The sequence below is a fragment of the Anabrus simplex genome, chromosome 5, assembly GCF_040414725.1.
Source record: "Anabrus simplex isolate iqAnaSimp1 chromosome 5, ASM4041472v1, whole genome shotgun sequence".
NCBI classification, from domain to species: domain Eukaryota; kingdom Metazoa; phylum Arthropoda; class Insecta; order Orthoptera; family Tettigoniidae; genus Anabrus; species Anabrus simplex.
The window spans coordinates 447,010,453-447,033,423 of NC_090269.1; the positions used below are offsets into that span (position 1 = coordinate 447,010,453).

The 22,971-nt window shown below is 38.4% G+C and overlaps 1 protein-coding gene across 1 annotated transcript in view; it reads right to left on the bottom strand.

Annotated features, from left to right (window-relative positions):
- Nucleotides 1–22,971, bottom strand: part of LOC136875091 (zinc finger protein 782) — a 251,523-nt gene that overhangs the window by 38,676 nt on the left and 189,876 nt on the right. Inside the window, exon 6 of the mRNA XM_067148822.2 lies at nucleotides 12,217–12,299. Within this exon, the coding sequence (XP_067004923.2) occupies nucleotides 12,217–12,299 (83 nt within the window). The remainder of the gene's footprint in view (nucleotides 1–12,216; nucleotides 12,300–22,971) is intronic.

Consider the following 22,971-nt stretch of genomic DNA (forward strand, 5'->3'; position numbering starts at 1 on the left):
GAGTAAATGGCAGTTTGAACCCAACATCAAAGAAGGCGACTTGGTTCTTCTCCGAGATCCAAGTCCTCGTTTAGTTTGGCCATTGGGTAGAGTTGTTCAAATTTTTCCGGGGCAGGATAAGAGGATTCGGGTGGTAAAGATCCGCACCAGTGGTGGATTCTTTATTAGACCCATTACGTCGGTATGTTCTCTCCCTCTTGATATTTCTTGATTAATTTGTAATCTTTATAATTGTAAGTCCTGAAATAATATTTTTTTTCTTTTTGCCCTCACCCCAGTATGATTCATGCGCCCATGAATGTCCAATTTGTTGGTATTTTTCACTATTTTCGGTACCTCTCCTACTTGTCTGAATTTATGTTAGATGTTGCTCTTACCTTAATTGCTTTAGGTTTGGTTACTTTTCGGTAATTTATTATAAGTACCCTTTGACGTGCAATCATGTCACATGTTATATGAACACTGCTCGCCTATCTCTGGCTCCACTAACTTACGTCATTTTTCCTTGCCTGTTGATTGGTTACATTACCTTGACATGACTATTTGCGTCAGCAGCAACTTCATTTCCACTTGGTACCGGGAATGTATTCTTCCGCGTCTTCCTACTTTTTCACTGGGCATTTCTGTTATTTGCTTTTTGTCTTATTAATTGGATGTTATTTTTCTGGACTTCCTTTCTCTCGTCATTTTATATTTTTGATGAGGTTTTTATGTACTTTTTAGTAATTACTACTGTTAGTCTTACAGCACTACTTTATGTCGGATCTGGAACCTTCTGCAGTGCTTCTTAAGGACTGTCCCTCATCATGTTCTCCAGGATTCGGCTCCTCATTCTCAACAAGCAGCTCACCTTAATTGCCGCTCCGCTACAGCTTGTATGCTGACTTCTCGTCCTGGCTTATATTTTCGCCGCGCGCACTGGAGGCGGCATTTTTGACGACATCCATTTCACTTCGCCTAGCTTGGGACCGTTGACCTGGGCTTTGCTCACCTAATTGAACTAAAGCATGTCAAGTGGAGCACTTTTGACACTCCTGTAGCTGGCCTGTCCGGCACTTCTAATCTCTTACTGAATTCTACTAATGACAGCCTGGACTTTGCTTTCTGCATGAACTTGTGCATTAATCTTATGAATATTTTAATCTATGTTTTTGTCAGCATGTCTGTTTCTGGAAGACTACATTTTTACTCAACTGGTTTGCTTTCGAAGATTTGTCTATAGCACAATACAGCAAGGCAAAATGTCATGTGTGCATTCTATGACATCGAAGAGAAACAGATGACGATCACAGAAATCAAATGAGAACTTGACAAACCGAGTAACTCATTAGATAACACTTCTCTTTCTTATACTTGGCCAAGATGGCTTGAAAATATTTAAAATAATTAATATAATTATTATGACATTAAGGAAATGAAATTCAAGCGCCATAAGCTTATACAGAGACTACTTACATGATAGGTTAGTTCAGAGCTCTTCAACGTAAATATACCTTTACAGACATGAAAATTAGAAATAACTGAATTAAAGGAAAAATGAATATCATCCATACATTAAGGTTGAAACCCCAAGGATATGAAAATAACGTAGATATGATTAAGACCCGATTCTCAATTTTAAACAACCTCGAAAAGTTCAAAAACCAACTGTAGACTTTCTTACATATCCTTGCGCTTAAAAGTGTCCATGTCTCTTAGTACGATTACAGCACTCTTCGTTTTGGTAGGTTAACAGTACAGAAACGGTTAAGATTTACTTACAAGGTCGGACGCTAGCATGAATCAAAATCAATATTTTAAAAAATAACCCATAAATTCTTCAGGCCTTACGCCCAGATTGGGAAAACATCATCCTGGATCGAGTCCCACAACCATTCTTCCTTCTTCTTTGACAATTTTACACAAGAAACACGACCAGATGTTAAGGTTTTTTTTAAGCGTCTTATTCCAATTCAGCCACAAGAATCAATCATTCAAACAACTGCTGCTCAGAGTTAATTGTCGGGCTCATACTTCACTTGCCGCGATCAGATAGCAGCACCGCTTAGCGAGCTCTCGGCTCAAGTTCCGAGTTGACCGCTAGATGTCTCACCATTACCAATTACGGAAGATCATTCCTTCCGATATTTGTTTACGTAGAGAAGCAGACAAGGTGAGAGCGCATAAATATAATGCAGAGTACATTGTACCATAGCGAGTAATAATTGTAATTCCATTACAAACTTGTCCTTCTTTAAGTTTTGTTTTGACTACATTATTAATTTCAGTTATTCTTCGGGCATTTTGTCTGTTTTGTCATTCGTCAAATATTAATTCAAATGAACTATCATTGTTGGGTGCTCCTCTTCCGAATTCAATGTCCTTGGTAAAATAATGTTAATTTTTAATTTCACTCCTTTAAGCTGACGTTCAATAGTGTTTTAAGCAATTAAAATTATCAAACCTTCATTTCAGTTGAACTATGAACATTATTTCGTACTGGTACCTCTGTTCTATTTGTAGAAATTTACGAAAATTGGCTTATTATTAAAGTGCGGCCCATGATCATACCTAAGGTTTCCAATGCGGCCCTCGAGCCCTTACTAATTGGAAACCCCTGCTCTATATGATCAAATAATAATTTTGTTTAATAAGTTAAACCTTCAAGACAAAAAATTCTTCCAAGTTTTTAGGACAATATCAATAAGCACCCCCCACTAAGCTGATAAAAATATCACACCCCTCTTCCTCTCCCAATGCACACAATTCCCTCCCATGGGCCAGCCACAAGCCCACAGCTCCGCCTTCTCAGGTCCACTGCCCCCACCAAGACGACACACACACAGTACAAGGAGCATAATGTTAGTGACTGCCAGTATTCCAAAAACCTCATAAGGAACAAGATAACAGCCCAACAACACTAAAGGTAAGCGTTAACACCACAGACTCAAAACTTTAAGCGTAAAACCTCATCTCGTTTCCTTCATTCTATCAACTCTATTAACTATGGATTTCTGCTTCCTTTCAGAGCTTATATACGTTGGACAGCTTGACATGATTAAATCATACCACAATTTCACAGCCCCTTTCAACTAATAAACCAACATCTGAATACTCCAACAACAGAAACACACTATCAACATCAAAATATTAGTCAACAAAAGAAAATATTAATGACACTTCAGCAGTCCTCACCAAGTTATTAATTTAATTATTCAACATAGTTTCGATTTTCATTACGACATGAAACCATCGTATTTCTGTGCTAGGCACATCATTAATACAGAGAGTGCTCAACGAAAGTGGATGGTCTAATGACATTTCGGCAAACTCATTTGGTTGGTCTACAATATATTTGCTCAACATAAGTGCTCAGGTTGAACAGCAACATGAATGCAACGTCTTTCTGGGCTAGTCGCAAACTGAAAAGCAAAAAATCTATAACTTGTTCGCTATTTGAATAGACTAGATCAAGTACCGCATGCCAAGGTCAAACATGACAGAAATTGGCACAGTATTGGAATTCTTTTCCTCTTTATTTCATACATAAATATTTGCATTGTTCTATACACATTTCCACTATTTTGGAATAATATTTTTTAAACTTTCATTAATATTTAGCATCGACCATGGCTCCAGACCATTAATATTGTTAATTTTACTTATATGACGGCTTTTTAAAGTGAAGTTTGTTCAATGTATCATTGATGTAGTAGATATTTGATCAGTTTTATACATAGGTGATGTGCACTTCAAATTTGGCCAGCAATGAACATTTTATTGTGTAAGGAAATAAGAGGCTGTCATTCATTTATTATGGGTGATATATTTCAAGTTCAGTTCTACACAGTCGTGCTCGCATGCATGGAACCGGTTTTTACCAGCCGGGGGAGAAGTATTGATTTTTCAATCGACAATTCAGCTTTATCATGTGACCTACTTGGATACTTTCAAGGCCAAGCTATGTGCAGTGCATGAGGATTATTCCGGAGAATGTAATTTCTAGAATTGCAGTAACCTATCAGGTGTAAGAACAACGTCCAGTTACGAGACGATATTGTGACACACCCACCGGGTTGAAGGATTAAATACTCGTGTTTTACGAAGAAACGCTCTCTTATACTTTGATAATTTGAGACGCTGGTACTCTGACAGTCTTACACTCTGATATTTGGACACTCTGAGACGCTGATACTATGATATTCTATTTATGGTACTCTCCGACATTATAGTATTAGACGAGAAAAGCAGATTTTCGAAGGCTGTTACAAACTGTTCTTCAATAAATTCAACGTGGTTGATGATGCCCCATAGGAAAGGGCGAAACATGTCCCTACTCTCATTTTAATAATGTTACAACTAAAACGTCAATATCATGAATTATATTGAATGGGTTGAAGTAAAATAAATTTCTTACATTTATTATGTATTACCAGCTACTATTGAAAGGCAAATAAGTCCTATCTGTGTGCAGAAAATGAAAACAAGTGTGGATATTCAAAATCCATACAATAACATTGTTCATCTGTAGAACCGTTAAACACACTCAAAATCCGAACATTTTTCAGAAATTCTGGAATACTTGGCAGGTATGTTACTGGAATGGTAACATCATTAGTGTAGCATCAAAGTCTGTGCCTGTGTCCACACTGCAGAGTGGTCTAGATATTCTAGTAATGAAGAGGCAGAAATACAAATTACTTGGTTGAAGGTGGAATCCGTTTAAAAGAGGCAGATGGGAAAAGTGGATCACGCAGGCCAAAATAAATTGTAACATGAAGTGGTACTTCCCAATTGTCTCTGTATGCCCAGCATTTTTATGGCACTGCGGGATTCATGACTTCCTCACAAGAATAGTAGTGGGAGGCTCGACATCGTGTTGTTGTAGTTGCACTCTTTGGAAAAAATAAAAGGACAGAGAAGAGGGGGATTTGATTCCAGATATGACAGGCTAGACCACTTGATCATCACACAAGATATTGGCACCACAAGACAACACGGGGCAGAAAACACGACAGTGGCTTTTATGCCATACATTTTATGACATATCAATCAAGAAAAGGTGCAATACTCTGCGCAATTCTCCTTTATGTAATTAGGTTTTTGGTGACAAGTGATTTATCAGGTTTTCAATTAGATGGTCAGTAAAATGGTATTTCATGTTGTATTGATGAATATTCGCCACGAACCAGTTATGCTGCTGCAAATCGCTACTTGACTGGCAGGAAGCGCGGGACACTGGTGGAACTACTTTGACAAAACTTCAATCTTGGAATGTCCCCATCTACCAATCCCAACCACTCCGCTGTTGATGGTCCAAAGGAGGAAATTGACGTCACTGAAGTCCAGGCTGTGCAGAAGGAGATGAAACCTGGGAAAGCAATTGTTCCTGATGATCTTCCGGCAGAGTTTTGTCCAATGATCTTCCAGCAGAGTTTTGTCCTTTCAATGGTGGGATGCAACAATGTGGCTAAAACAGCTTTTCAACCAGTTCATTTGAAGAAGGTCAAATACCACACTTTGGTGATGGAGAATCCATTAAAAAATAAGGGAAGCCCTGCCAATTTTTCTAATTATCACCCGATCAGACTTCTGAGCCATGCAATAAGAGTTCTTGAACAAGTCCTCGAGAAAAGGATTAGCGACTCAGCCAAACTTATAATGGCCAAGCTGGATTTGCGGCACAACAGCTGTAATCCACACTGCACGGCTGTTAGGTGAGAAACGTCGTGAAAAGAATAAGATGTTTCATCTCCACTTTCTGGACTTTCAGAAGGCCATGACCTAATCTGGTCAGCGCTACGACACATGGCATTCCAGAGCACCTTGTTGTACAATTGGAGTTTTGTTCAAGGAGCATAGAATGACTTCCGCAGATACCCTGCCTTATCACCACTGCTGTTCATTCTTGTGATGGACACGTTACATCAGACCTGAACAAGCCAATACTACAGACACTTCTCTATGCTAAAGGTGTCGTTTGGCTGCAGAGAATAAGCTTCATCTACAGTGCCAGACAGAAAATTCGAACAATGCACTACAGCAATATGACTTGCACCTCAATAAAAAGAAGACAAAGTACATGACATTAGATACTCGAGAAGTTGGAACCATCTACGTTGATGGTGAAGATACACCATGAGTACATAAATTATGTATCTTGGCTCCACAACCTCTGACGATGACCAAATTAACGATGAAGTCAACTTAAAGACATACGCAGCCTGGCTGAAGTGGTGAATGACAACGCCCGCCCTTGCGACCATCGAATGAAGTACCATCTGAAGTGTAAGATCTACCTAACTGTTATCCATCCTGTCATTTTCTATGGCACAGAATGTTGGCCAGCTACAAAGGCGGTAGAATGCCTACTAAGTGTCATGGATAGGAAAATGCTTAGGTGGAAGCCTGGCATAACTAGACTGGATCACATTTCAAATTACGTTATTAGGAAACATGTTGGCGTTGCACCAATCCAGCCTACTAAGTGGGTCATTAGGGTCATGTCTCTCTCCAGAAATGGAAGGTAATCTGAGTACTAAATGGTTAGCTCAGGGCCATGTATCCTTCTACAAGTCAGCAATTAAGAAATTGATTAATCTTCATAACATGCTCTTATGTAATTCGGTGCCAAATTGAAATGGAAAATCTTTTAGACATTTTTAAAGAAGTCATTTAAGTTGCTCCATAATATTTGTAGACTGCTGAAATCAAAACAAGGACAATACAGCGCCAGAGGTGAGATGTTAAAAAACATGGGAAGCTGTAGATATTGTAAGAGCCTGTCAACTGGATCCTTCAGAAGCACCCAAGTCCTATGATATTCAACGGACTAAGCTACTTAGAAAATGGACTGTCCTCTGCCTTCTATACTGAGAAAAATTATTATATGCAAAAGTCTTGTTACATTTCTGGTTAGAGAGTGCCTCTCCACAACATATTATAGGAAGAAGAAAGCAAAATTAAACCCCATCCGAAAATAAAAATAGGCACTGTGGAATAACGATTTTCATAAGCAACATTTTTATTGGTGGTCATATGATGAGATTGTTTTCTAAATTAGCCTATTGTGTCCTGTTACACAAGAATTACAAAGAAACAGGAGAATTTGAACCTCGAAGAGTTGATATATTAGAGCGTTCTCCAGTTGTGTGCATGGGTCTTCTAAGACTAATGAGAGAATATAATCTGGTACTTGACGGTTCTGAGGACCAAAGAGAATATTTCATGCCACTAGTTGTGAATGTACAGAAGGAACAAGTCAATGCATCACACAACAGATGAGAGGACACAAAAAATACCAATAATCCTTTCAGACAGAATTCATAACTTCCATCAAGGATGTGGTATGAAGACAAACCTTGAGCCATGACTAGCCATAGCAGAACCAGCCGATACAAGACTGCGGCTGAGAGTACAAGTCTGAGCTTATACGAGCACATGCCAGGAAGCGCAGGAGTGACAATCAAAGATCATTTTATGCAGTAACCAGCAAAGGTGTGACAGCAAGAACATAAGTAGCAAATAGCCCAATGGCACACCCACAGTTAGGAGGTCACTACTGCGTTAAAGTGTGATAAAAGGATATACAGTGGAGCTACACTGTGACATCACTGATATAATATCAATTCTGAAATAAAATTAAATCATCACATTATTATTCACCTAACTTACATGTATGAGATAGTAAACTTAATTATGTGAAGAATTGTGGCAATTTTTACCCCACCTCAACAAATTTAAAACTTCTCCTGTAGCTGCCCATTTGAATACTTTATACTAACTATATATACTAATTATAGTAATTGTGTAACTGTGTCTGCAATCAACACAGTACAAGCACTTGACTGACAATGAACACTAAAATGAAAAGTAGGAAATGGTAACAATCAACCAGTATGACCATAACACTTGAACAAACTTCAAATCAGCACCACAATATCTTGTTACGCTTACAAAAATGTGGAAATTTTAGTTCAAAACTATGATATCTAAGATGTGGATCTATTCATTTCCACATCCCTTCTGCTTTGGCATCCACAAATGGAGGAATTTGACACAACACACAATAGAACTGGATAGATCATAAGAGATGAAATCTAACAAAACAAATAATTTAAAAAATGACAATATTCTTTGTGTTATTATACTACTGAATGGAGCCATCAATATACTGATTAATGAAGCTAAGTTATGTAACTTGAAATAATTATATTGTTTTCAATGTCCATAAAAATTTAACGATTTTGAATTTGTTGATTTTGTTTATAATCTATAAACATGGCTTCCTCTGTATGTCACTGTTGGTACTCACACACAAAATTTCTGAGAATATCTGGAGGTAATAGTTGCAGATGACATTTCAGATGACAAAAATATGATAAACGAACGATGCAGTGACACTCATACCTGCCAACTTTCGAAAAGAGAAATCCGGAAGATCCTTAAGCGGATTTTTTTAACAATACGGGCATGCATACCAGTCATGAGATATAATGAAAAAGGATGGCAAGGGGTGTGGGAGATTATAAACAATACTAAACAAGTTAAAAACAGTAAAACCTCAATTCATCGTTCCCGGAACTGTAGTTTTTCCATATTCATCGTTGAATTTATTTGGTCCCAAACATGTTCCATATAAACCAATGATAAATTTTGCCGCATTTATAATTTCTCAAACTACTATCGTTTTATTGCATCAATCGTCGAAAAATTATTTGTCCTCAATCACAATTTTCCGGCACTGATCGATCGTACATTAGAAAAATATACGGAAATTTTTTTTGGAAATTAGAGGGACTGCCCAATAATCTTAGCATATAATAGCGGCAGCCTGTTACGCGAGAATGTACATGCAATTCGGAGTTGGTAGTCTTGAACAAGGATCTTGTAGGCTAGAGTGCTGTGTGCAGGTTATTCACGCGCAACCTTACTACAAGCATCCTGCCAACGCTTCTCCTCGACCCATAAACCGACCCCTGGAAGTATTCTTATTTATAAGAATTAAATCATAGACAGCATAAAACTCAAATTTGCCACCATTTTCTGTGCTGGTATAGGCTGGTTAAGGCTGCCAACTTCGTTAAAGAAAGAGAAAATCGCACAGTGCGCCATATACAATTTTAATTAGGCACAGGGTGATTAATCGCGTCGTACCTTGTGGGATGCTAGAGGCCTGTTAACCGCTTTGTTGCCCTCTGCCCAATAGTCTCGTGACAAGCTGAACCTACCCCAGCCAGACCAATAATCTTTTCTCATAGCCTAGTCTTGTAACTAGTTCTTAAGTTGGCAGCTTTGAACAAGCCACTGCGACAATATTCGAGACAAGCAGCATTGAATTTCTAACCTCTGTGACATCGTCTGAGCTGAGCTGCAGGAGCCACGCCACGTTGGGTATTAAACCTATCGTTCGCAAACGGTCTACTGAATCTTCTCCTACATACAGGTTATCGCCGTAATATCCACGTATATCTTTAATTTGCAATAAGGGAACTGAACTTAAAGGTTTTCAATTATTACAAAATGTGTAAAGGAAGTGAAATGAAACTGAGTAAAAGTCACGCTTTTTATTTTCATCCCGTAGGCCTATATCATGGTTGCAATATTTTGATATGGTTATGTATAGTATGAGCTAAATGGTTAACACGTGTTGGCCTTTGGTTCAAGGGGTCTGGATTGGGTCGAGGATTTTAACTTTCCTTGGTTAATTCCAACGGATCGGGGGCTGTCTGTTCGCTGAATTAAACATTAGAATTCATCTTACGTAGGGCCGCATTTTCATATGCGTGTAGATCGTCTATCACGCGACAACTCAAGAGACCTGCACCCAGCTCCAAATGCCACACGTCATTATTGTTTTTTATAATAATAATAATAATAATAATAATAATAATAATAATAATAATATACTGGCAAAATTTTTCCTTCCGCAGCCCAAATTTATAATATTATAAGGAAGCTAAAATAATGCAAATCTTACTTGGAATACCTTATAGAGGAGAGATGTGTTCATTGCGATGTCTAGGCACCCACCATCCCGCCCCCAGAAGTACATTTACTTTTATAACCTAATAAGAACAGCAGCCGCCATCGGCCATGGCTAGAGTAACTACTCGCATTCTCATTGGTGAACGTGAACGGAATGTGACGTCATAGCAATCAATGCTGATAGGTACATTGTGTTACCAACCCCGGCTGAATAAAAGCTCAAAGAAAAAACACCATGTAAAGGAAACAATGTGAAATACACAACAGCAGTAATTCAATTTAATACTTACGTCCAGATAAATCGTGTTTCCTCACGAAACTAGCTGCCTAACGCCGCTTCGCGGCTTCTAACCATCCAGACCAATGGTCTTGTCCACGGCAAGAATCCTAACTGTCCAGACCAATGGTCTTGTCCACGGCAAGAATCCTAACTGTCCAGACCAATGATATTGTCCACGGCAAGAATCCTAACAGTCCAGACCAATCGTGTTTCCCCACGAAACTAGCTGCCTAATGCCGCTTCGCGGCTTCTAACCATCCAGACCAATGGTCTTGTCCAAGGCAAGAATCCTAACTGTCCACACCTATGGTCTTGTCCACGGCAAGAATCCTAACTGTCCAGACCAATGGTCTTGTCCACGGCAAGAACAGTAACAGTAAGACCCACTCATTAGTTCCTAAGTACAGAGGTTGGCAGCCCTGATCGCCTCTCGACAACATTCTACTCGAGTGTGCAAACAAACGACAGTCATACAGCGTGCAGCTGAATGTAGCGAGTGCTGGGCTCCGGAAGGTAAAATTATAATGAATAACATAAAGAAAAATGTCCCAGTACAATAATTATTTTGCTCTCCCGTTATTTTTTATGTCGCCCACATTTAAATTTTTCCTGCATCTGTCATTATTTTCCCCTTGCCCCCTGAAAAACGATGTATCGAGGTTTTACTGTATATGTTATGATCACCCCTGACATTAAATTTAAAAAAACAAAAAAAAAAACCCCATGGCACTACAGCCCATGAAGGGCCTTGGCCTACCAAGCGACCACTGCTCAGCCTGAAGGCATGCAGATTACGAGGTGTCGTGTGGTCAGCACGACAAATCCTCTCGGCCGTTATTCTTGGCTTTCTAGACCGGGGCCGCTATCTCACCGTCAGTTAGCTCCTCAATTCTAATCACGTAGGCTGAGTGGACCTCGAACCAGCCCTCAGGTCCAGGTAAAAATCCCTGACCTGGCCGGGAATCGAACCCAGGGCCTACAGGTAAGAGGCAGGCACGCTACCCCTACACCACGGGGCTGGCCCTGACATTAAATACTGTACACAAATTTACATCTAGATGAGTGCTCACCTGTTATCACTTAACACTGGGAACACTTTCCGTGATCGTATAAAACAAGGAAATTAAGCAGAAAAGGCCTCCCGAAAAGACTGATAATATCATTTCTTAGTTGAACTCATTACGAACACCACTAAAAATACTAAATCGCTTAGAAATTCGTCACACAATCCCACGAGTTTCAGAACTACTGCCAATGTTATACACATACGCAAACAAAGCCTTTCAGCTGCTACAAAGCACGACATAGTTACTAAAGATGTTTTATATAAATGCACAGCCTCCTACTTTTCATGGATTTCTTTTCTTCAAAATCGCAGCCTGCTACTTGTGTGGGAACATCTCTCATATTCTCATTGAATGAAGTAGCAGCTGAGGTCGAACAGGTGACAAAAGCACGGTGATAATCGATAATGTTATTATTGATACATTTACCAGTTGAATTTCAAACACTGCATCTCGTATTACCAGCTACAGTCGAAAGTCGAACAAATCCGATTTGACCGCAGAAAGCAAAACCAAGCGCAGATATTCAAAATCCGTACAATAATGTTGTTCATACGTACAACCGTACAACCGTACAACCGTAAAACCAGAATACTTTTATAGTTGCTTAAATGTATTATAAACATATACACTTCAGAAATATCTACATCTACCAGATGTTTTTTGCATATACATATATTCAATAGAACTACATTGAGGAACATTAATATGATCTTACAGTTCCTGAAAATTTTAGAAAATTTTAACAAATCGATTTTTAATATATTAGAGTATAAACGCAACCTTGTAAAGAAAGGATAAAACATGAAAATGGCCGGTTTTTGGAGATAAAATATCCACAACTGAACAAAACAGTGAATAGGTACAACCTTATTCCTTTCTATATAGGGTTTGTGGTGTACAAACCTTGTTTCTTCTTTGATGTACGGAATGAGCTGCTCACCAGTGTGTTGGTCCATGAATATTTCCTCCTTTGTGTCTTCAGAAGACTATAAGTAAGAAATAAGAAAAGTGGAATAAAGAAGTGAGGAAAAAAATATAAACAAGAAAAAGCTGAGAAAATAATTGTCATATTGTCACAATAAGAGTATAAGTAATTTATCTCCCAATGTAAAAATATAAGAATGGAAAGGAACAGACAAGTGACAAGAGAGATAAGAACATGAAAAGAAACACATGATAGGATAGCACTAAACGAGGTAGCAATGGAATAGAAGAAGCATGAAAGCACAAAGACTGTCTCCAAATCCTTACCCAATACCATTCCTTGCTACCTTTTCTCTTTCTTTTGACTCGTAATTCCACACTGTCTAGCTATTTTTTTATCCTCTTACATTCACATTCCCCTGTTCCCATCTTTCTACACACGGCTTGACTTGTCGCTTCTTTGTTCCATTTTCCTACGTACGTTCATTCCCAAAACACCACACTTTAATACCAAATAGTCCCACATTATTTCTACCACTTTCGCAACAAGTGGACATTGCTTAAATCATAACCATAGACATATCAATCCTCCCTCTCTGTACATCACATTAAGATGATCAAGCATAAATTAATTAATACATAAATAAATAAGTCAACCATAAAATCCATCAATCAACACAGATCAGCATTTACAGCTGTCATGCAGGTGGCAGAATGTTTACCAACTGCTAATGTAGAAAAAAAAATTGAAATTTATGAAAGAATGCTCTTGGTAAATTATTTCTTTTGCTAACTCCCCTTCCTATAAATGAACATTTGACAATATTTGTCCCCTTGAATTTCATATTATTTTCATGTTGTAATCTTTCCTAAATATAAAGAACACTGACTTAAATTTATTCATCTAATAATGTCATTCCAAGCGATCTCTCCAATGACAACTCACAATATATCACTTAGTCGTGCAGCTTGTTTCCCTTCTCCAAGTCTTCCCAGCTCAAAATCTGCAAAATCTCTGTAACAAAACTTTATTGTCAGAAATCGCTGCTGATGATGATGATGATGATGCTTGTTGTTTAAAGGGGCCTAACATCGAAGGTCATCGGCCATTGTCAGAAATCACCCACAAGAAATGGAGCTGCTTTCTGTGCATTATTTCCTGTTCTCTAATCAAGTAATCCAACTCTAACTGTGGCTTTGCTGGAGATATAAATGCCCTCTCCATTACAACCCCTTAATAAACTCACATAATAATACTCCAATGCTCTTACTTCTATTGTCTAGAAATATACCCACCCCTTTAGTCACTATTTTATCCAGCTGAATTGCACTTATTTTTGTCAGTATTCTCCCATGATCTGCCCCTTAGGTAGGTCAATAATGATACAGTCCATTAGACCTCCTGAATCTAAAATATCTGCTATATCTTGCTTGAATCCTGTAAGTTGAGTACAGTAGAGTAACATCTCATAAACCTGAACTACCTTCTTTTAAACCAGTTAGTTATTTTGTAAACATGTATAATACAATCGTAAAGAATGCTTTCCACGAGCTTGCATGCAATAACAGTCAAGACAACTAGACTGTAATTATTGGCATTATGTTTATCACCTTTAATTTATACAACTCTTTATTTTTTTAGTATACTTGCTTCATACAAACAGTAATCAATTAAGCACTACACTATGTATACTGACTTTAGTATATCCCCAGAAATCCTATCAAACACAGAAGTATTTCCAATTTTAAAGTTTTGTATCTTATTATCATGGCTTTGCTGGTGAGACCTGGTTTTTACAGTACATTATGTCTTCTAGTACGTGCTAGAAATATGTTGTTACTTTCAATGATCTGGCACAGTCTTATCCTTCACTTTGACAATAGGAAAGTGAGCGAGGTATGAGTGATGCTAGTAGTGCTATTACTTATGCAGCCAATCCCTGCTATAAATGGTGTGAAAATGTTGTTCATAGGGTTGGTTATTCCATGCATTTCAGAAGGTTGGCAGAGTGATGTGCAATAGCAACTTCTGGCTCAGTGAGGAAAGCAATGGGAAACTAGTTCACTCTTCATTTCCCCAGTATTCTTCTTCTTCAGTGATGCCTAGGCCATCTATGACAACTAATGGTGGTGCTGCTGGTGATCCAACAAGCCTTCAGACTGGGGGACTGAACTTTCATATATTTAATTGTTGTCTTTTGAATCATAGGCCCATGTGGATATGGGTGAAACTGTTATCTGTGTCAGGTACTGCAGAAGGACATGACAATAACACTTTTCCTGTGCCTTCTCATTCATGGGTGCGATGCCCATTTCCTCATGAACGGTGTCTTTTTTATATGATACAGGGGTTCAATGCCCATCAACTGAGTATACATAATAGGTGCAGGCTCTAACACACAATGAAGTCAACACCATTCCTGTTGGATGTTCTCAGATAGATTAGTTCATAAACATCTCTGACGTCATGAGATTTCTGGCCTTTCCAAAGCAAGCAAGATACAATCTAATTATAACAACTATTCTTCAATTATAAACTTTACTTAAATGTATCCTAAATACAACAAGTTAAATGAAACAATAGAAATTTAGTGAGAGCATTATTCCTAGCGAGATTTATCCCCTACAATGTAAAGATTATGTAATAATAAAGCGTGCATAATATTTACTAATCATTTAACTACACTCCAATAGGTCGTAAATACACTGACTGAGCAAATGTCATGGGATAGCGGAGCACTGAGGTGTAGGTGTGTTGTCTGCACACCACACGCCCCCTGTGCCAGCGGCAGTTGTATAGGAGACCTTGTGAGCAGTGGCTGTGCATGTGACAGGTGTAACGTGGAACGTCGTCGTGAGCTGACACTGTTCGAACGGGGTATGGTGGTCGGTGCCCGACGGATGGGAAGTGTGATTTCGGAAGTGGTGCGGGAATTCGGCTTCACGCGATCAACCGTGTCCAGGGTGTACCGTGAATGGTTGAATGCGGGTGTCACTGTCCACAACAGATGAACGACCGGCCGTCCAGCCACCCTCGATGACCGTGACCGGCGACATCTGAGATGGATTGTCAATAGTGACAGATGGCAACCGTGCAACAAATCACGGCTCAATTCAACACGGGCCTTGCTCGACACGTCTCCCAGTGGACAATCCGTAGGAACACAGTTTCTATGGGGTATGGGAGCCGGCGCCGCACACGGGTGCCACTGTTAACCAACGTCATTGGGCACAACAAGGCGGATTTGTTGCCAGTCACCAGGGACGGACACTGGAACAATGGCGTAATGTGATATGGTCAGACGAATCACGATTTCAACTGCACCATGCCGATGGGAGGCACATGAAGCAATGGATCCCGCCAGCCTCGAAGGTGTGGTCCAGAGCGCTGGTGTCTCTGTTATGGTCTGGGGTGCATTTTCCTGGTATGGAATGGGCCCCCTAGTTGTTCTGGAAGAGACTTTGAATGGTACGCGGTATGTTGAGCTGCTCTGAGACCATCTCCACCCATTTTTGGCCTTCCAGCGCCCAGATGATTCTGCAGTGTTTCAAGATGATAACGTGCCGCTACATCGCTCCCACATCGCCCGGGAATGGTTCCAGGAACATGCAGTGGAGGTCCAACAACTGCCATGAACCCTATCGAGCATATCTGGGATGTCCTGGAATGCAGGCTCCGTGCCATGGATGCTGAACCCACGAACAGACCAGCATTGGCGGCCGCTCTGCAAACAATTTGGTGTCAGCCGTATCCAGAGGACTACCAAGGACTTGTTGACTCACTTCCATGGCGTCTCACTGTAGTTCGCAGGGCCAGAGGAGGCCTCATACGCTATTAGGTGACTATCCCATGATATTTGCTAAGTCAGTATATAATAGTTTAAATGAAACAACAAATGAAGTTAAAACTATGAACCTATGAAACTTATAAACATATAAATCTTTCACTGACTACGTACACAACATTTAGTTTGATGATATTTAATAGTTTTATGGCAAGAACAAAAAGGTGAAAAGTCTGAATGTAATTAACAGTCAAAGAACAAAGGCCAGTTGTATGATGAATTTTACTAAAATTTGGATGTGCGTCGCAAACCGACATACCTAGGAAATGTAACATGGCAGATTAGTATGCATGATTATGTTTTGTTGGGCTTGTTGAGATTTTACTTAAATTATAATATTATCCAGCGAACCCCTAGTAGTGCACATGATTGACGTGAGCGCTAGACTTTGGTTAACTCTACTGTCTGTACTGTACTGCCATCTGGCAGCATGCACTGTACTACTTGACTCGTCTTTTGTGGAGCTCTGCGTCAAGCGACAATAACGTGACTGTCTGTTGTTCTCCTGAGATCGTCGGACTAGAAACATCGAGCTCTGATTGCTGGATTAAGGTTTAAAAAGAATTAAGTAAAACAAGAAGGATGGATGCTGCACGTGTATGAAGCAGGTTGATTATATCGCCATCCGGTGATACGCCCTGTTTCTTGCTTTTTTCTACATCCTCTACTCATGCTTTGGATTACTGTAAGAAGCTGTTTAACTTATTGATTGCTGGGATTGAGCTCCACTGACAACTTCGCCGTATCAAGCTTAAGGAATATGAACTGTTTAAATTTAAACCTTGTTTGGTGAACAAGTCAAATAATCACTGAACTATGATAATTCAATATTAAATGACCCAGTACTTAAACGTGAAATACATTGGTTAATTGTATACTGGTATTAGGCTTATTTTTTGAGCTCTCATTAAATTTAATTACCTGGAAACATTTCTTTGGGTAACTTTCTTGTAATTTATGTTTAATCATGGAAAATGTCAGGGAAATCATGTAAACCTAAACGAAATTGGAAATTGTTTCTGGTCATGATCCAGTAATTATTTGGCAGGCATGTTGCTTGCTTTGTTCACGTGATCTGGTTGCTATGGGTTCCCTTTTAAACATTCTTGCATGGGGTGTGTCCTTTGTTGACAGGTAGCATATGAAGTGTGACTACTGAGTCCCGTGTTATCTGTTTTAATGTCGTGGATTGAATCTTGATTTTGTTTTCTCTTGTGTCTTGGGTTTTATTACGTTCACGTCCTAAAACTATTGTGAACCCTTGGTGAATTAACCTGATTTATTGTTTCCTTATTTATTTTCCTTGGGTTGTAGCTTGATATTTTTCTGGGAATGTTTTATTTCTCTTACATATAAGGCCACTCTAAGTCATGAAGAAACAGTTTCATTCTCAATTTTAACATGAAGTAGTTCATGGGTGATGCGTCACTCAATTAATTAATTCAATAAGTACTTATGTAAAGATTGTAAGGTTTAAGTTCAATTTCAAGTAATTTATTATTGTATGTTTCAAAGACATTGATGGTTATATAATTTATACGGTTTGATCCTTTTCACATAGTGGTTTTCTTTGAGAAAGCCAAGAATAATAGCCGGGAGGATTCGTCGTGCTGACCACAAGCACCACATAATCTGCAGGCCTCCGGGCTGAGCAGCGGTCACTTGGTAGGCCAAGGCCCTTCAAGGGCTGTCGTGCGATGGGGTTTGGGCTTTCTTTGAAGGAATTCTGATTAATTATTCAATAATTCCTTGAATCTTGGTTTTAATTCATTGTTGAGTTGATACCTGATTTATTTTAGTCAGTAAATTTGATTTTCTTTTCTTCTACCGATCCACCTGACCCGCGTGGGCTCAATTTCTTCCACATTTCTGCACAACATTCTTTGAGATATTATTGATAAGTGTTCCATATTATTTTATGTCCTTCTTGTTTACTGTCCTTGGACATGCAACTACTGTCGCTGATAATATCTGGAAATTATGCGATAGCTGAATTACTAACCAAGATTAATTAAACATCCTATGATTCTAACAGTTTCTCTTTCACCAAATAATTATTTTTAACAATCTGCTTTACATCACGCCAACACAGATAGTCTTATGACAATGATGACATAGATAAGAGCTAAGATTTCAGTGAAAATGTGAAACTATGGAAATCCTGCACTTCAGGGCTGTCGACAGTGGGTTCGAACCCACCATCTCCCAAATGTACACTGATAGCTACATGGCCACTTGTTCATTATCACGAAAAAAAATTTACCTGAATTCCCCCTATTCCTAACCATATTGTTGGGAATAAGTATAAGGAATATCTTCACCATACCGACTGGCCCAGAAGATTGAGACGCTGGCCTTCTGAACCCAACTTGCTGGGTTCAATCCTGGTTCAGTACGGTGGTATTTGATGGTAGTGAAATATGTAAACCTCATGTCGGTAGATTTGCTGATACGTAAAAGGGACAAAATTCTGGCACCTCGGCATCTCCAGGAACCGAAAAAGTGGTTAGCGAGACGTAAAGCCAATAACCTGATAATAATTAATTAACATCCTAAAATGTAATTTCAAACAGTATGTTAAAAATTAAATTTTTATTTTAAAAATTGAGTGTTCATTGTTACCCAGATATACATGTAACTTTAGACATAGGTTTTCACAGACATTTCCAAAATTTTATGATACATTGTGTTACATCACAAAATAAACAATAAATTAGAACTCCACTGCACAGCACGCTTTCCTCCCTTGAAGTAAAGGTGGGCTGCCTACCTACACTCTTCGGTTCTAGGATCTAGGCTTCTTCGTATGTCATTCACCCAATATATCTTTAAGAACCTTACCGAGCATATCACCATTGTAATTACGATAGATCATCCTTCCAGGTTTATGCTTATATTCTTGCAGCACTGTCCTCACAAGCACCATACTTAGAAAAAATGCCAAAGACATGATTTCTGAGGTAATTAACCTGATGCAAGTTGATCCAAAAAGATATTGAGTTATTGTAAAACACTCAAAAACAATTCACTTCAACTAACATTTGCTCACAATGTGAAAAAACAAGAAATAGGTTTATCACAATACTGATATGAACTTTGACTGTCCTATATCAACAACAGATCTATCCATTTTGAGAAAAAGAAGCATACATATGTTGAAGTTAAATGTGTCCTCAGGATTAATCCCATTGAATATTTTGAGGCAATACTAAGAAAATTCTAATGAAACACCACTAAATTTCATGGTATATCCTGTAAAAGAGAATCAAGTCATAATTAGCATTGCCCTCGGGAAAATAACAAATAGCTAGGGTGAATTCCAGAGCGCTTTAACAATTCTCGATAATCGCTCACAGAGCAACTGCATTTCACAACGTGTTGTTCAGAGGCTGCAAATCAAGAAGTAAAGAAACATCTTAAAACTACAGGTATCTGAATATCTCACTTCACAAGCGAACACAATCATCAAAGCAGAAGTTTATTCTGATTAGAGCAACTGCAATTTCAACATTGACTGAATTTTCCTTTCTAAAAGAACTGATCATCACCTTCCTACTGGAACATTCCTGGAGAATTAATACTTGCTGATCCCACTTTCCATACTCCTAAAACTCACCTATCAGCGAGAACTCAAGTTTTCATGCACCCATTTAATAATGGAGCAGAAAAATCGCAAAATCACAAAACACAAAATCGGGATGAACTGACAGTTATCTACAAACAAGAAAGCAAGATGACAAAACTACAACTCATCATTCTCTATTCCTACATTACCTACAAAACAAAATTCAACTACTTTGGAACATACAAGAGGAGGACACTACAGGAAATGGAGTGTGAAGCAGACTTCCAGAAACACATGATGACAGACACATCAGGCAGATACACTGTAGAACCCCACATTAAGGAAGACATTTTAAAGCTTGGTAGATCTAAACAAACGGCAGCTCAGCATGTCCTGCCCTTGGAAAAAAGACTGAAATACAAGGAGAAGTTTCGTCAGAAATATATTAAATCCATGTGAGAATTCGAGTCACTTGTTGGATTTTAAGTATTTTATTTTCTACTTTCTGGTTAAAATTAATTCTTTTTCTCCTATGTTAAATTTCCCTGCATCAATTCCTATTTTCGCCATGTTCATCCTTATTTTATCTATATTCATTACACTATTTTTTTCTCGGCTCTCCCCTTGTGCGTGTTTTACATTTTTATTGGCTTTCAGGTACCCTTATGTATTCACTTAAGTTCCTTTCTCATTAAAACCAAGTACGTGATAAAGTTTGGTCTAAATAAATTCTTATGTAAGGCAATGTAATTTAATTGGGTAAAATATAGGGACACCCCCACCTGGAAATTATATACATGAGTGGTATCGTATATTGTGAACATGACACGAATATAGCTCCTGTAAATATGAAGGCTACTCATAATTTTACAAATTTCAATACCAAACTTGGAAGATACTGAAATTGTAAACATGTATTAATCATCATTTCTGTGGTTTAAATTCCATCTAAATTTCTCTTATTGTTACTGATATCTAAATTATGACCGTGGTATGCCATTTTAATAGGTCTGATATCCAAGATGATTTCCTCTTAAATTAAAATCATTCTACATGTTATTTATTTTAAATTCTAGATATTTTAATTTTATATCTTTTATTTATCCTCCCACCATTCTTATTATTACATTCAATTTTGGTCTTTAAACTATGGCATATAATGTTATTTCTGGTAATTGTTCTATTTCTTGTACTGTGTAAGATCAACTCCTCAGTTGCAGTCACTTGAGCTTGGTACCTGCCCAGATATTCCATGGCTTCAAGTCCTGTCTTGTGCTTTGTGGCATCCCTCAGAAGTTGGTGTGATGTTCGCATTGGGATAACCGCTGAACTTTGTCGTTGTTATGCTTGCAATTGACACTGATCTTTCCTGTGTTTTGCTGTTGTGGTGTTCGACAGTTGGTACGCCACAAAATGAGTGGTACTGTACCATATACTGACCAAGGACAAACCCTCTGACTTAGTGTCCAAACAACCACATATGAACATAATCTTCAATAGTTCACTTTGTTGGCATGGTCCCAAATGGTTGAACTAAGATGCCTTGGGTTGGCCAAAATCAAAATGTGATGTTCAAATTTATCTCACAGAATAAAGAGTGCCACCAATACTTCTTACAGCCACGCATGATGATCTATTCATAACAAAAGTTTCCACATTATACAAAGTACAAATAGTAGTTGCTTATTGTTTGCAACTTGCCTCACATTGTTGTAGACAACCCATGGAATGAACTTACAGTTCACAGTTCATATTCAATTTCAACTCCGCACTCTAATTTTGCATTAATATTGTGTAGGAAGCTATCAACTTATATTAAGACTATAAACCCAATCACAGATCAAGAAGGCAATATTTATGTCGGCAGAGGACTGAACAATGCCCAAATTCTAGTGGAGTCAAAACACCACATCTATCTGCATCCATACCATCATCTAACAAGCTAATATAAGTTAATATTCATGGCATAACACCTTCGACTATTTCATCCTGACACTCCACTCTTAAATACATCTCTAAATCAAACAGAAAATGTTAGCATCCCATCAGCAAAAGGGACGGTAAAGAAGCCACACTCATGCACGTCACATGCGTTGCAAGTTGAATGCTGATACTTCTGTACAATTGATGTGAAATACAACAAGGATTCATGTAACTCTGATGCACCCATTCCTTAACAATGGAATAGACTATTCTGGAACAATGCTCATAAAAAACGTAGTGAGCTCGAACAAGACCACACTGGCTAGCTACCAAGGCTGTCTACATAGACATGACACCTGATCTGACCATAACTACATTTCTCGCTGCTCTTCGTCGACTTCATTCTCATAGAAGTCAACCCCTGAACATTTACAGTGATCTGCCAAATTATAATAATAAGAACAAGTATTTGCCCTTTTGAAGAGCAAAGTTGTTGAATTTTCTATTGCTAGTTCTACAGCTTGTCTATTCATGAGTTATTTATTCTTAGGAGACTGCTACATATATTAAGAAGTTCGCAAGTCATGAAATAGTGTCATGTCATTGTTGGTCATCCTGGAACTTCAGCAGTATTGGTGCGCAAGTTGTGTATCTTATTGTTCGTTGATGTCCTATGCTTATTGTGGTGTAACTGCTCTCTTTTAAGGTTAGTAATTATGTTACTTTTTCAGTAAGAAATGCGGAGTACTTAGTAATAAGAAGCCGTCTGGAACAATGCATTAAATCTGTTGTTATTCTCCGTTTAGGGATTCTAACCTACAAATTGAGATGGGGAAGCGTTGTGACTTGAGCCCTCATAAGAAAGCCACAATTACTACATTATTATCCCACTGTCAGTATAACCAACAGCATATTGCATCAATCATGGGGATTTCACACTCATCGGTGAGAGATGTCGACATAAACATGAAATAAGCACACCTCTTGACTCATGCCGCAGAGGTTGGTACGGCAGAAGGAGGATAACTTCGCCCAGAACTGACAGAATAATTCACAATTATGCAACAAAAAATCGTTGTACATCTGCTTAAGTGTGAACCAATAAACTTCGGAATGCTGGGATTGCTTCATTGCAAAGAACTTTAGAGCAGCGTTTCAAACAGATGGATCTGAAGTGATGCTGCCCTTTAAAGAAACCAAAGTTGACAACTGCTATGAAACAAAAAAGGCTTCAGTGGGCTAAGGATAACAAAAATTGGTCAGAGGAAGATTGGAATACGGTTTGTAAAATTGTACATGCAATTTCTTGTGTTCTCTTGATATAAGATAATATTGATGAAAACTTTCTTACACTGCCATTGTACTTTTCATGTTTGCTTCACAGATTATCTTCCATACAGA